Genomic DNA, 15,208 nt, shown 5'->3' on the forward strand with positions numbered 1-15,208 from the left:
GTCACAGCGCATGCAGCGCCCGAATAAAGCTGGTCGACGCAGACGTTGTCATGCTGTGGAGTTCATAAAAAAAACTGCAGGTTGCCTACAGCCACGTGTTAAATAACCCGATGTTAATCGGTTTGCTCTGGCTGACCAAGGTGTTAATTGGAGCAATTTAAGGGTTACCACGCTGTAGTAACACGTGCAGAATGTGGCTCGGCGTTGTCTTGCTGAAATAAGCAGGGGCGTCCATGGAAAAGACGTTGCTTGGATGGCTACATTTGTCGGTCCAAAAGCTGTATGTACCTTTCAGCATTAATGGTGCCTTCACAGGTGTGTAAGTTACCCATGCCTTGGGCACTAATACACCCCCATACCATCACACATGCTGGCTTTTACACTTTATAACAGTCCGGGTGGTTCTTTTCCTCTTTGGTCCACAGTTTCCAAAAACAATTTGAAATGTGGACTCGTCAGACCACAGAACACTTTTCCCACTTTGCATCAGTCCATCTTAGACGAGCTCGGGCCCAGCAAAGCCGGCGGCGTTTTCTGGGTGTTGTTGATAAATGGCTTTGGCTTTGCATACTACAGTTTTAACTTGCACTTACAGATGTAGCGGCCAACTGTAGTTACTGACAGTGTCTTTTTGAAGTGTTCCTGAGCCCATGTGGTGATATCCTTTACACACTGATGTCGCTTTTTGATGCGGTACCGCCTGAGGGATCGAAGGTCACGGGCATTGCCGCTTTCGTGCAGGGATTTCTCCAGATTCTCTGAACCGTATATAAGCTACAGGCAGGCCAGTCTAGTACCCGCACTCTTTTACTACAAAGCCACGCTGTTGTAAGTCATGGCTTGGCATTGTCTTGCTGAAATAAGCAGGGGCGTCCATGATAACGTTGCTTGGATGGCAACATATGTTGCTCCAAAACCTGTATGTACCTTTCAGCATTAATGGTGCCTTCACAGATGTGTAAGTTACCCATGTCTTGGCACTAATACACCCCCATACCATCACACATGCTGGCTTTCACACTTTGCACGAATAACAGTCCGGATGGTTCTTTTCCGCAGGACACGACGTCCATAGTTTCCCCAAAAAAATTGAAATGTGTCCTCGTCAGACCACAGAGCACTTTTCCCACTTTGCATCTGTCCATCTCAGACGAGCTCGGGCCCAGCGAAGCCGGCGGCGTTTTCTGGGTGTTGTTGATAAATGGCTTTCACTTTGCATAGTAGAGTTTAAACTTGCACTTACAGATGTAAGTATGTTCATGTAAGCTTGCCCTGACTGACCAAGGCGTTAATTGGAGCATTTATGGTATTTAGGAGTGTGAATCTTTGGGCAACTAACCATTCGATCCGATTCCTAGGGGGATTCAGAATCGATTCTTGATTCAAACCGATTCTGTATTATTTGGTTGAATAATTATAATGAAACTTGTTTAAAAACAGGTTAAATTGCCTTAGATTGCCTAAAAATGTATTTTTAAAACTGAATCTTTAAAATAATAATAATAATATTTTTTTTGTTTTATTATGAATCGACTTGTGCAGCCCTTTGAGACACTTGTATGGGCTATATAAATAAACATTGATTGACTGATTTATTGACTTAAAATTCGGATGTGAATGGATTCATTTCAGTGGCGTTGACTAGAGATGTCCGATAATATCGGCCTGCCGATATTATCGCACGATAAATGCTTTAAAATGTAATATCGGAAATTATCGGTATCGTTTTTTTTAATTATCAGTATCGTTTTTTTTTTGTTTTTTTTGTTTTTTTTAATTAAATCAACATAAAAAACACAAGATACACTTACAATTAGTGCACCAACCCAAAAAACCTCCCTCCCCCATTCACACTCATTCACACAAAAGGGTTGTTTCTTTCTGTTATTAATATTCTGGTTCCTACATTATATATCAATACAGTCTGCAAGGGATACAGTCCGTAAGCACACAGGATTGTGCGTGCTGCTGGTCCACTATGAGTACTAACCTTTAACAGTTAATTTTACTCATTTTCATTAATTACTAGTTTCTATGTAACTCTTTTTATATTGTTTTACTTTCTTTTTTCCATTTTCTACCGCTTTTTTATTCAAGAAAATGTTTTTAATTAATTTATCTTATTTTATTAATTTTAATTCTATCTTCACCATACCTGGTTGTCCAAATTAGGCATAATAATATGTTAATTCCACGACTGTATATATCGGTATCGGTTGATATCGGTATCAGTTGATATCGGTATCGGTAATTAAAGAGTTGGACAATATCGGAATATCGGATATCGGCAAAAAGCCATTATCGGACATCCCTAGCGTTGACTCGATGTGGTCTTTGTGTCTTCCCCGCCACAGTTTGGTCCAAATCCGTGGTCTCCTCGCCACCTCCGAGCGAAGATGGACTTCCCGGACGAGCTCCTGCTGGCCGAGCTGAGCCACCTGCAGCTCTACAACGACTCCTTCTTCCACAACAACTTCAGCGGCGCCTACAACGAGACGGACGCCCTGCTGCCCACCAGCGTGAAGGTGACCATCGTCATGGTCTACATGATCGTGTGCGTGGTCGGCCTGGTGGGCAACTTCCTGGTCATGTACGTCATCATCAGGTGAGAGGACGGACGGGCGTCTAATGTTCAAAAGTGTCCTCGACGACGTCATCGCTGTTGCTATGGCGATCATACCGAACAAGAACTTTTGAGTTCTTCATACGCTGGAACATCTCTGGTTCCTGAGCTCGTGTGTGTCCACTTTTGGAAAATACTTCTCCAAAGTCGCACTCAATCCAAAAAGAATCGGATTAGCGAACGTTTTAGGATGACAGGAAGTGATGACAGAAAGGGGGGAAGAAGAGGAAGTGGCGATATGAAGTGACAGCATAGCAGGAGGTACAAACCCCGTTTCCATATGAGTTGGGAAATTGTGTTGGATGTAAATATAAACGGAATACAATGATTTGCAAATATTGTCACTTCCTGTCCTCCCATTCTGCCTTCACTTCCTGTCGTCACTTCCTCTTCTCACTTTCTGTGGCCATCTTTGGTCATCACTTCCTGTCCTACCTTCCCGTCGACACCTTCTACAAACCCCGTTTCCATATGAGTTGGGAAATTGTGTTAGATGTAAATATAAGCGGAATACAATGATTTGCAAATCATTGTATTTGGAGGGTCGACGGGAAGGTAGGACAGGAAGTGATGACCAAAGATGGCCACAGAAAGTGAGAAGAGGAAGTGACGACAGGCAAGTGAAGGCAGAATGGGAGGACAGGAAGTGACAATATGAAGTGACGAAAGGAAGTGACGACAGAAAGGGAGGAAGGAGAGGAAGTGACGATGTGACGTGACAGCACAGCAGGAGGTAGAAGGTGTCGACGGGAAGGTAGGACAGGAAGTGATGACCAAAGATAGCCACAGAAAGTGAGAAGAGGAAGTGACGACAGGAAGTGAAGACAGAATGGCAGGACAGGAAGTAACAACATGAAGTGACGACAGGAAGTGATGACAGCATGGGAGGACAGGAAGTGACAACATGAAGTGACGACAGGAAGTGATGACAGAAAGGGAAGAAGAAGAGGAAGTGATGTTGTGACGTGACAGCACAGCAGGAGGTAGAAGGTGTCGACGGGAAGGTAGGACAGGAAGTGATGACCAAAGATGGCCACAGAAAGTGAGAAGAGGAAGTGACAACAGGAAGTGAAGACAGAATGGGAGGACAGGAAGTGACAACATGAAGTGATGACAGAATGGGAGGACAGGAAGTGACAATATGAAGTGACGACAGGAAGTGATGACAGAAAGGGAGGGCAGGAAGTGACAACATGAAGTTATGACAGAATGGGAGGACAGGAAGTGACAATATGAAGTGACGACAGGAAGTGATGACAGAAAGGGAGGAAGAAGAGGTAGTGACGTTGTGAAGTGACAGCACAGTAGGAGGTAGAAGGTGTCGACGGGAAGGTAGGACAGGAAGTGATGACCAAAGATGGCCACAGAAAGTGAGAAGAGGAAGTGACGACAGGAATTGAAGACAGAATGGGAGGACAGGAAGTGACAGTATGAAGTGACGACAGGAAGTGAGGACAGCATGGGATGACAGGAAGTGACAATATGAAGTGACGACAGGAAGTGATGACAGAATGGGAGGACAGGAAGTGACAACATGAAGTGACGACAGTAAGTGATGACAGAATGGGAGGACAGGAAGTGACAACATGAAGTGACGACAGGAAGTGAGGACAGAATGGGAGGACAGGAAGTGACATTATGAAGTGACGACAGGAAGTGATGACAGAATGGGAGGACAGGAAGTGACAACATGAAGTGACGACAGGAAGTGATGACAGAATAGGAGGACAGGAAGTGACAATATGAGGTGACGACAAAAAGTGAAGACAGAAAGGGAGGACAGGAAGTGACAACATGAAGTGACGACAGTAAGTGATGACAGAATGGGAGGACAGGAAGTGACAACAGGAAGTGAGGACAGAATGGGAGGACAGGAAGTGACAATATGAAGTGACGACAGGAAGTGATGACAGAATGGGAGGACAGGAAGTGACAACATGAAGTGACGACAGGAAGTGAGGACAGAATGGGAGGACAGGAAGTGACAACATGAAGTGACGACAGGAAGTGATGACAGCATGGGAGGACAGGAAGTGACAATATGAAGTGATGACAGGAAGTGATGACAGAATGGGAGGACAGGAAGTGACAATATGAAGTGACGACAGGAAGTGATGACAGAATGGTAGGACAGGAAGTGACAATATGAAGTGACGACAGGAAGTGACGACAGGAAGTGATGACAGAATGGGAGGACAGGAAGTGACAATATGAAGTGACGACAGGAAGTGAGGACAGAATGGGAGGACAGGAAGTGACAGCAGAAAGTCACAGCAGGAAGTGACGACCGTAGGTGTCGACAGGAAGTGACGACCGTAGGTGTCGACAGGAAGTGATGACCAAAGATGACGACAGAAAGTGTTGACAGGAAGTGACGACCGTAGGTGATGACAAGAAGGGAGGACAGGAAATAAAGACGAAAAAGGGAGGACAGGAAGTGAGAAGAGGAAGTGACGACAGTAAGTGATGACAGGAAGTGACGACAGGAAGTGACGGGAGGACAGGATATGAGGACAGGAAGTGATGACCGACAGTGATGACAGAAAGTGGGATGAAGGGGTGAAGACAAGAAGTGAGGACAGGAAGTGATGACGGAAAGGGACGACAGGAAGTGGGAAGAGGAAGTGACGACAGGAAGTGAAGACAGTAATCAAGGACAGGAAGTGATGACAGAAAGGGACGACAGGAAGTGGGAAGAGGAAGTGACGACAGGAAGTGAAGACCAAATGGCAGGACAGGAAGTGACAACATGAAGGAATGACAGGAAGTGAAGACAGTAATCAAGGACAGGAAGTGATGACGGAAAGGGACGACAGGAAGTGGGAAGAGGAAGTGACGACAGGAAGTGAAGACAGTAATCAAGGACAGGAAGTGATGACAGAAAGGGACGACAGGAAGTGGGAAGAGGAAGTGACAACAGGAAGTGAAGACCAAATGGCAGGACAGGAAGTGACAACATGAAGGGATGACAGGAAGTGAGGACAGGAAGTAAGATGTAGAGGTGACGACAACAAGTGTTGACAGGAAGGGACGGCCGTAGGTGTTGACAGGAAGTGAGGACCAAAAAAGGACGACAGAAAGTACGAAGAAGACGTGAGGACAGGAAGTGATGAGAGGAGGTGATGATAGAAGGTGTCGACAGGAAGTGATGACCGCAGATTACAGCAGGAAGTGAGAAGTGAAAGTGAGGAGAGGAAGTGATGGCAGGAAGTGAGATGAGGAGGTGACGACAAGAAGTGTTGACAGGAAGTGACGACCGTAGGTGACGACAGAAGTGAAGACAGGAAGTGATGACAGGAAGTGAGATGAGCAGGTGACGACAAGAAATGTTGACAGGAAGTGACGGCCGTAAGTGACGACAGGAAGTGAGGACCAAAAAAGGACGACAGAAAGTAAAAAGAAGAAGTGAGGACAGGAAGTGACGACAAGAGGTGATGATAGAAGGTGTCGACAGGAAGTGAGGACAGGAAGTGAGGACAGGAGGTGACGATAGAAGGTGTCGAGTTGAAGTGACAACCGCATATTACAGCAGGAAGTGAGAAGTGAAAGTGAGGACAGGAAGTGAGATGAGGAGGTGACAACAAGAAGTGTTGACAGGAAGTGATGACAAGAAATGGGATGAAGAGGTGACGACCGTAGGTGACGACAGGAAGTGAGGACAGGAAGTGAAAGTGAGAAAAGTAAGTGAGGACAGGAAGTGAGATGAGGAGGTGACGACAAGAACTGTTGACAGGAAGTGACGACCGTAGGCGACGACAGGAAGTGAGGACAGGAAGTGGGATGAAGAGGTGACAACAAGAAGTGTTGACAAGAAGTGACGATCGTTGGTGATGACAGGAAGTGATGACAGGAAGTGGGATGAAGAGGTGACGACAAGAAGTGTTGACAGGAAGTGACGATCGTTGGTGAAGACAGGAAGTGATGACAGGAAGTGGGATGAAGAGGTGACGACAAGAAGTGTTGACAGGAAGTGACGGTCGTTGGTGACGACAGGAAGTGATGACAGGCAGTGGGATGAAGAGGTGACGACAAGAAGTGTTGACAGGAAGTGACGATCGTTGGTGACGACAGGAAGTGATGACAGGAAGTGAGGACAGGAAGTGAGGACAGGAAGTGAGGACAGGAAGTGAGGACAGGAAGGGAGGACCGAAGGTGACGACAGGAAGTGAGGACCAAAAAAGGCCGACAGAAAGTAAGTGAGGACTGGAAGTGATGAGAGGATGTGATCATTGACGGTGTTGACAGGAAGTGAGGACAGGAAGTGATGAGAGGAGGTGATCATAGAAGGTGTTGACAGGAAGTGAGATGAAGAGGTTACGACAAGAAGTGTTGACAGGAAGTGACGCCCGCAGGTGTCGACAGGAAGTGATGACCAAAGATGACAACAGAAAGTAAGAAGAGGAAGTGTAATAATTGTCCGCAAGTGTGAATGTTTGTTGTTTTCTTACCTGGCCTGTGACTGACAGGTGTCAAACGCCAAGGTGTAGGAAATGGGCTTTAGGTAATATTGTCAAGTTACATTGTTGCACACTGCTTAGAATACTTCACTTCCTGTCCATGTTCTTCTTCTTTCTTCACGCCCATTCTTCCACATGAGCTTTCATAATTTCATCTTTCACAGCTGGCCTAATTGGATTATATGTTGTTGTTGTTGTCACTGTGACCACTTCCTGTTTGTCACTTGGACATTTAGGACTGCACGCGCAAGACCACTTCCTGTTTAGGGACAACACTAAAAGGAGAGTTTCAAGGAGAGGTGTTGCCATGGCAACAGTGTTGGAAGCCCTGAAGGGATGCGAGTATTTTTAGAAGGAAAATAGTTTTTTGGGGAGTTGAGCGGTGTAAAGAAGAGGAGACGTTCTAGTCGGGGTTTTTTTTCAACCTGATGACTTGACGTGACGTTGGTGTTCCCACGCCCGAGTGCCGCAAAGGTCTCCGACACTCGGAGGCGCGTGGCCATGACACTTGTCCGAGGGAGGCGGGAACAGTGGGAGTCAGGGAAAGTGAAAGTGTGATTCACCTTCACGGAGAGAGAGAGAGAGAGAGAGAGAGAGAGAGAGAGAGAGAGATAGAGAGAGAGAGAAAGAGAGAGAGAGAGAGAGAGAGAGAGAGAGAGAGAGAGAGAGAGGGTGAGTGCCCACATTGATGATGTCATCTGGAAAATATTTACTCCCTTCCTTCCTTCCTTCCTTCCATCATCACTTTTTCCTTCCTTCTTTTGTTCATTCCTTCCTTCCTTTACTCGCTCCTTCCTTCCTTTGATCTTTACTTTTTCCTTCCTTCTTTCGTTCGTTCGTTCCTTCCTTTACTCCTTTCTTCCTTTGTTCCTTCCTTCCTGTCTTCCTTCCTTCGATCATTACTTTTTCCTTCCTTCTTTTCTTTGTTCCTTTCTTCCTTCACATCCTCCTTCCTTCCTTCCTTCCTTTCTTTAGTCCCTCCTTCCTTCCGTCCTTCCTTCCATCATTACTTTTTCCTTACTTCTCTTATTCCTTCCTACCTTCCTTTACTCCCTCCTTCCTCCTTTCTTCCGTCCTTCCTTCTATCATTACTTTTTCCTTACTTCTCTTATTCCTTCCTACCTTCCTTTACTCCCTCCTTCCTTCCTTCCTTCCTTCCTTCCATCATTACTTTTTCCTTTCTTCTTTTGTTTGTTCCTTCCTTCCTTTACATCCTCCTTCTTTTCTTCCTTCCTTCCTTTCTTTAGTCCCTCCTTCCTTCCTTCCTTCCGTCCTTCCTTCCATCATTACTTTTTCCTTACTTCTCTTATTCCTTCCTACCTTCCTTCACTCCCTCCTTCCTTCCTTCCTTCCTTCCTTCCTTCCTTCCTTCCTTCCTTCCTTCCTACCTTCCTTCCTTCCTTCCTTCCTTCCTTCCTTCCTTTCTTCCTTCCTTCCTTCCTTCCATCATTACTTTTTCCTTCCTTTTTCTGTTTGTTCCTTCCTTCCCTCATTACTTCCTTCCTTCCTCTCTTCCCTCCCTCCCTGTCTCCAACTATCCTTCCCTCCCTCCTTCCTTGTCACCTTCTTTGCTTCCCTGCTTTCTTTCTTTCTTCCGTCACTCCCTGCTTCCTTCCTTCGGTCACCTCCCTTAATACTGCCTTCCTTCTTGCTTTCCCTCATTCCCTAACTTCCTTCCTTCCTATTTCCTTTCTTCCATCCTTCCTTCCTTGTTTCCTTCTCTCCTTCCTTTTTCCTTCTTTCTTTCCTTCAATTCTTTGTTCCTTCCTTTCTTTGCTCTATCCTTCCTTCCTTTGCTGTCTTCTTCTTTCCTTCCTCTCTTCCCTCCCTCCCTGTCTCCAACTATCCTTTCCTCCCCCTTCCGTCCTTCCCTCCTTTCCTTATGCCCTTACGTCCTTCCTTCTCCTTTTTTTCCTTCCTTCTAGTGTCCGTTCCTTCCTTCCTCCCCACCTCCTTGCTTCCTTCACTCCCTCCTTCCTTCCTTCCTTCCTTCCTTCCTTCCTTCCTTCCTTCTTTCCTTCCTTCCATCATTACTTTTTCCTTATTTCTTTTGTTCATTCCTTCCTTCCTTTACTCCTTCCTTCCTTACTTACTTCCCTCCAACCTTCCTTCCTTCCTTCCTTCCTTCCTTCCTTCCTTCCTTCCTTCCTTCCTTCCTTCCTTAAGTCCTTCCTTCCTTCCTTCCTTCCTTCCTTCCTTCCTTCCTTCCTTTAGTCCCTCCTTCCTTGCTTAATTCCTTCCATCAGGATTTTTTCCTTCCTTCTTTTGTTTGTTCCTTTCTTCCTTTACTCCCTCCTTCCTTCCTTCCTTCCTTCCTTCCTTCCTTCCTTCCTTCCTTCCTTCCTTCCTTCCTTCCTTCCATCATTACTTTTTCCTTCCTTCTTTTGTTCATTAGTTCCTTCCTTTACTCCTTCCTTCCTTCGTTCCTTCCTTCGATCATTACTTTTTCTTCCTACTTTTGATTGTTCCTTCCTTCCTTTACATCCTCCTTCCTTCCTTCCTTCCTTCCTTCCTTCCTTCCTTCTTTCCTTCCTTCCTTCCTTTGCTGTCTTCTTCCATCCTTCCTTTCTTCCCTCCCTCCCTGTCTCCAACTATCCTTTCCTCCCCCTTCCATCCTTCCCTCCTTTCCTTCTGCATTTATGTCCTTCCTTCTTCCTTTTTTCCTTCCTTATAGTATTTGTTCCTTCCTTCCTCCCCGCCTCTTTGCTTCCTTCACTCCTTCCTTCCTTCCTTCCTTCCATTATTACTTTTTCATTATTTCTTTTGTTCATTCCTTCCTTCCTTTACTCCTTCCTTCCTTCCTTCCTTCCTTCCTTCCTTCCTTCCTTCCTTCCTTCCTTCCTTTAGTCCTTCCTTCCTTCCTTCCTTCCTTCCTTCCTTCCTTCCTTCCTTCCTTCCTTCCTTCCTTCCTTCCTTCCATCATGATTGTTTCCTTACTTCTTTGTTTGTTCCTTTCTTCCTTTACTCCCTCCTTCCTTCCTTCCTTCCTTCCATCAATACTTTTTCCTTCCTTCTTTTGTTCGTTCGTTCCTTCCTTTCCTCCTTCCTTCCTTCGTTCCTTCCTTTGATCATTACTTTTTCCTTCCTACTTTTGTTTGTTTCTTCCTTCCTTTACATCCTCCTTCCTTCCTTCCTTCCTTCCTTTAGTCCCTCCTTCCTTCCTTCCTTCCATCATTACTTTTTCCTTACTTCTTTTGTTTGTTCCTTTCTTCCTTTACTCCCTCTTTCCTTCCTTCCTTCCATCATTACTTTTTCCTTCCTTCTTTTGTTTGTTCGTTCCTTCCTTTCCTCCTTGCTTCCTTCGTTCCTTCCTTCGATCATTACTTTTTCCTTCCTACTTTTGTTTGTTTCTTCCTTCCTTTACATCCTCTTTCCTTCCTTCCTTCCTTCCTTTAGTCATTCCTTCCTTCCTTCCTTCCTTCCTTCCTTCCTTCCTTCCTTCCTTCCTTCCTTCCTTTAGTCCCTCCTTCCCTCCTTCCTTCCTTCCATCATTACTTTTTCCTTACTTCTTTTGTTTGTTCCTTTCTTCCTTTACTCCCTCCTTCCTTCCTTCCTTCCATCATTACTTTTTCCTTCCTTCTTTTGTTCGTTCCTTCCTTCCTCTCTTCCCTCCCTCCCTGTCTCCAACTATCCTTTCCTCTCCCTTCCATCCTTCCCTCCTTCCCTTCTGCCCTTCCTTCCTTCCTTCCTCCGTTCTTCCTTACTTCCTTTGTTCTTCCTTCCTTCCTCCATTACTTTTTTCCTTCCTTCTAGCGTTTGTTCCCCCCCCCCCCCACCTTGCTGCCTTCCCTCCTTCCCTGTCTTCCACTATTTTCCCTCTCCCATTCCTTCCTTCCCCACCTCCCTCCTTGCCTCCTCCCCTTCTTCCTTCCTTCATTGATTCCCTCCCTCCTTCCTTCTCCCCTCCCCTCACCCCCTTTCCTTCAAGTTGACGTGGTTGCCATGGCGATGAGAGTGACATTACAAGATGAGAAAGTAGCGTCTCAAAGTGATCCCAATGAAGAAAATAGAGGATCTTTGACCAGTGGGTGTTTAGAACCAGCAGAGCGCTCCTGAGGATCTGGATGTGACGATAACCATAGAGGAGGAAATGGCACACAGGAAAGTGCCATCAATGATACGATCAAAAGTACTGAAGTTAAGCTCTTCCTTCCTAACTTTGGAAAGTATTCAATACTTGTTTTACGAGGGCCACAGTTGTATTGACATTGTGACCTCTTCCAGTTCTCTTGTATAAATAATACTTGTAAATACTTCACGCAATGTTGCTTCATGCTTGGCAAACATAAATAGTTTCTTACATAAATAGTATCTTCTCTTGTATAAATAATACTTGTAAATACTTCACACAATGTTGCTGCATGCTTGGCAAACATAAATAGTTTCTTGCATAAATAGTATCTTCTCTCGTATAAATAATACTTGTAAATACTTCACACAATGTTGCTGCATGCTTGGCAAACATAAATAGTTTCTTGCATAAATAGTATCTTCTCTTGTATAAATAATACTTGTAAATACTTCACACAATGTTGCTGCATGCTTGGCAAACATAAATAGTTTTTTGCATAAATAGTATCTTCTCTTGTATAAATAATACTTGTAAATACTTCACACATTGTTGCTGCATGCTTGGCAAACATAAATAGTTTCTTACATAAATAGTATCTTCTCTTGTATAAATAATACTTGTAAATACTTCACACAATGTTGCTGCATGCTTGGCAAACATAAATAGTTTCTTGCATAAATAGTATCTTCTCTTGTATAAATAATACTTGTAAATACTTCACACAATGTTGCTGCATGCTTGGCAAACATAAATAGTTTCTTGCATAAATAGTATCTTCTCTTGTATAAATAATACTTGTAAATACTTCACACATTGTTGCTGCATGCTTGGCAAACATAAATAGTTTCTTACATAAATAGTATCTTCTCTTGTATAAATAATACTTGTAAATACTTCACACAATGTTGCTGCATGCTTGGCAAACATAAATAGTTTCTTGCATAAATAGTATCTTCTCTTGTATAAATAATACTTGTAAATACGTCACACAATGTTGCTGCATGCTTGGCAAACATAAATAGTTTCTTACATAAATAGTATCTTCTCTTGTATAAATAATACTTGTAAATACTTCACACAATGTTGCTGCATGCTTGGCAAACATAAATAGTTTCTTACATAAATAGTATCTTCTCTTGTATAAATAATACTTGTAAATACTTCACACAATGTTGCTGCATGCTTGGCAAACATAAATAGTTTCTTGCATAAATAGTATCTTCTCTTGTATAAATAATACTTGTTAATACTTCACACAATGTTGCTGCATGCTTGGCAAACATAAATAGTTTCTTGCATAAATAGTATCTTCTCTTGTATAAATAATACTTGTAAATACTTCACACAATGTTGCTGCATGCTTGGCAAACATAAATAGTTTCTTGCATAAATAGTATCTTCTCTTGTATAAATAATACTTGTAAATACTTCACACAATGTTGCTGCATGCTTGGCAAACATAAATAGTTTCTTGCATAAATAGTATCTTCTCTTGTATAAATAATACTTGTAAATACTTCACACAATGTTGCTGCATGCGTGGCAAAGACGGAGGTGAGGCGCTCCAAGGCTGAAACTCAATTTGAAGGCTTGCCTGGAAGAGAGGCCTGTTGCCATAGCAACGCACACACGTCCACATTAGCATCCATGCTAGCGCTTTATCACATTGGGGGAAGCCACAATAACAAGACCTTCTTCTCAACATTACTTTTTCCTTCTTTCTTTTGTTCCTTCATTCCTTCCTTCCTTTACTCCTTCCTTCCTTACTTACTTCCTACCCTCCTTCCTTCCTTCCTTCCATCATCACTCTTTACCTCCTTCTATTGTTCCTTCCTTCCTTCCTTTATTCCCTCCTTCCTTCCTTTACTCCTTCCTTCCTTACTTACTTACTTCCCTCCTTCCTTCCTTCCTTCCTTCCATCATCACTTTTTGCTTCCTTCTTTTGTTCCTTCCTTCCTTCCTTTACTCCCTCCTTCCTTCCTTCATTCAATCATTACTTTTTCCTTCCTTCTTTCGTTTGTTCTTTCCTTCCTTTACTCCTTCCTTCCTTTGCTCCTTCCTTCGATCATTACTTTTTTCTTCCTTCTTTTTTTCGTTCCTTCCTTCCTTTACTCCTTCCTTTCTTCCTTCCTTCCTTCCTTCCTTCCTTCCTTCCTTCCTTCCTTCCTTCCTTCCATCAATACTTTTTCCTTCTTTCTTTTGTTCGTTCCTTCCTTCCTTTACTCCTTCCTTCCTTACTTCCTTTACTCCTTCCTTCCTTTCTTCCTTTGTTCTTTCCTTCCTTCCATCATCACTTTTTACTTCCTTCTTTTGTTCCTTCCTTCCTTTACTCCCTCCTTCCTTCCTTCCTTCCTTCCTTCCTTTGATCATTACTTTTTCCTTCCTTCTTTTGTTTGTTCCTTCCTTCCTTTACTCCTTCCTTCTGTCGTTCCTTCCCTCGTTGCTTCCTTTCTTCCTTCCTTTGATCATTACTTTTTCCTTCCTTCTTTTGTTCGTTCCTTCCTTCTTTTATGTCCTCCTTTCCTTCCTTTCTTCCTTCCTTCCTTCCTTCCTTCCTTCCTTTCTTGCTTTAATCCCTCCTTCCTCCTTTCCTTCCTTCGATCATTACTTTGTTCTTCCTTCTTTTGTTCGTTCCTTCCTTCCTTTACTCCCTCCTTCCTTCCTTCCTTTCTTCCTTCCTTTACTCCCTCCTTCTTTCATTCCTTCCTTCCCTCCTTCCTTCATTCCTTCCTTCCTTCCATCATCACTTTTTGCTTCCTTCTTTTGTTCCTTCCTTCCTTTACTCCCTCCTTCTTTCCTTCCTTCAATCATTACTTTTTCCTTCCTTCTTTCATTTGTTCCTTCCTTCCTTTACTCCTTCCTTCCTTCGTTCCTTCCTTCGTTGCTTCCTTTCTTCCTTCCTTCGATCATTACTTTTTCCTTCCTTCTTTTGTTCGTTCCTTCCTTCTTTTATGTCCTCCTTTCCTTCCTTTCTTCCTTCCTTCCTTCCTTCCTTTCTTCCTTCCTTCCTTCCTTCCTTTCTTTCTTTAGTCCCTCCTTCCTTTTTCCTTCCTTCGATCATTACTTTTTTCTTCCTTCTTTTGTTCGTTCCTTCCTTCCTTTACTCCCTCCTTCCTTCCTTCCATCATTACTTTCTCCTTCTTTCTTTTGTTCGTTACTTCCTTCCTTTACTCCTTCCTTCGTTCCTTCCTTCCTTCCATCATCAGTTTTTCCTTCCTTCTTTTGTTCCTTCCTTCCTTCCTTCCTTTACTCCCTCTTCTCAACGTGCTCCCTTTTGCTTTAAGGGTTGCTGGTTGTGATTCCATCTCTTGTCGCAGGCAGCCAGAACTCGAGTGCTTCTTCCGGCCGCCCCTCATTATTCCCGTTTTTACTCTTTCATCCTTAGCGTCGCCGCCAGCGCGCGGCTAATGAAGCCTGGCGGAGGAGCACAAAGCTGATGTCGGTCTGCAAACTTATTAGCTGCTCCCGACGCATTAGCATGTTTCTTCATGAGCAAAAACACCTGGAGCAGCAATCAAATGACCAGAAGGCGTACAACACCCGCAGAAAATCATGGAATGGGTCAGATCCAGGGTCAAACTGTGGCCATTCCATTTGTGTGCGTGTAATTTCATCATTTATGTCGCCCATGTTGCACTTGTTCATAAGTCACACTAGGGTTGGCCCGATACCAGTACCGGTACCATAATGTGTTTCGATACTCTTCGGTACTTTTCGAAATAAGGGGGACCACAAAAAAAATGGCATTATTGGCTTTATTTGAACAAAAAATCTTAGGGTGCATTAAACATATGTTTATTATTGCAATGTTGTCCTTAAATAAAATAGTGACCATACTAGACAACTTGTCTTTTAGTAGTAAGTAAACAAACAAAGGCTCCTATTTAGTCTAATTAGTAACATATTGTGTCATTTATCATTCTATTATTTTGTCAACATTATAAAGGACAAGCTGTAAAAAATAGATTATTAATCTACTTGTTCATTTACTGTTAATATCTGCTTATTTTCTGTTTCAACATGTTCTATCTACACTTCTGTTCAAATGTAATAATC

The 15,208-nt window shown here is 43.4% G+C and overlaps 1 protein-coding gene across 1 annotated transcript in view; it reads left to right on the forward strand.

Moving 5' to 3' along the window:
• The window catches only part of oprl1 (opiate receptor-like 1), an 86,034-nt gene that overhangs the window by 22,805 nt on the left and 48,021 nt on the right, over positions 1 to 15,208 (forward strand). Inside the window, exon 2 of the mRNA XM_062052579.1 lies at positions 2,355 to 2,605. Coding sequence (XP_061908563.1) covers positions 2,397 to 2,605 — 209 coding nt within the window. The 5' untranslated portion in view covers positions 2,355 to 2,396. The remainder of the gene's footprint in view (positions 1 to 2,354; positions 2,606 to 15,208) is intronic.

Source organism: Entelurus aequoreus, linkage group LG07, assembly GCF_033978785.1.
Source record: "Entelurus aequoreus isolate RoL-2023_Sb linkage group LG07, RoL_Eaeq_v1.1, whole genome shotgun sequence".
Classification (NCBI taxonomy): domain Eukaryota; kingdom Metazoa; phylum Chordata; class Actinopteri; order Syngnathiformes; family Syngnathidae; genus Entelurus; species Entelurus aequoreus.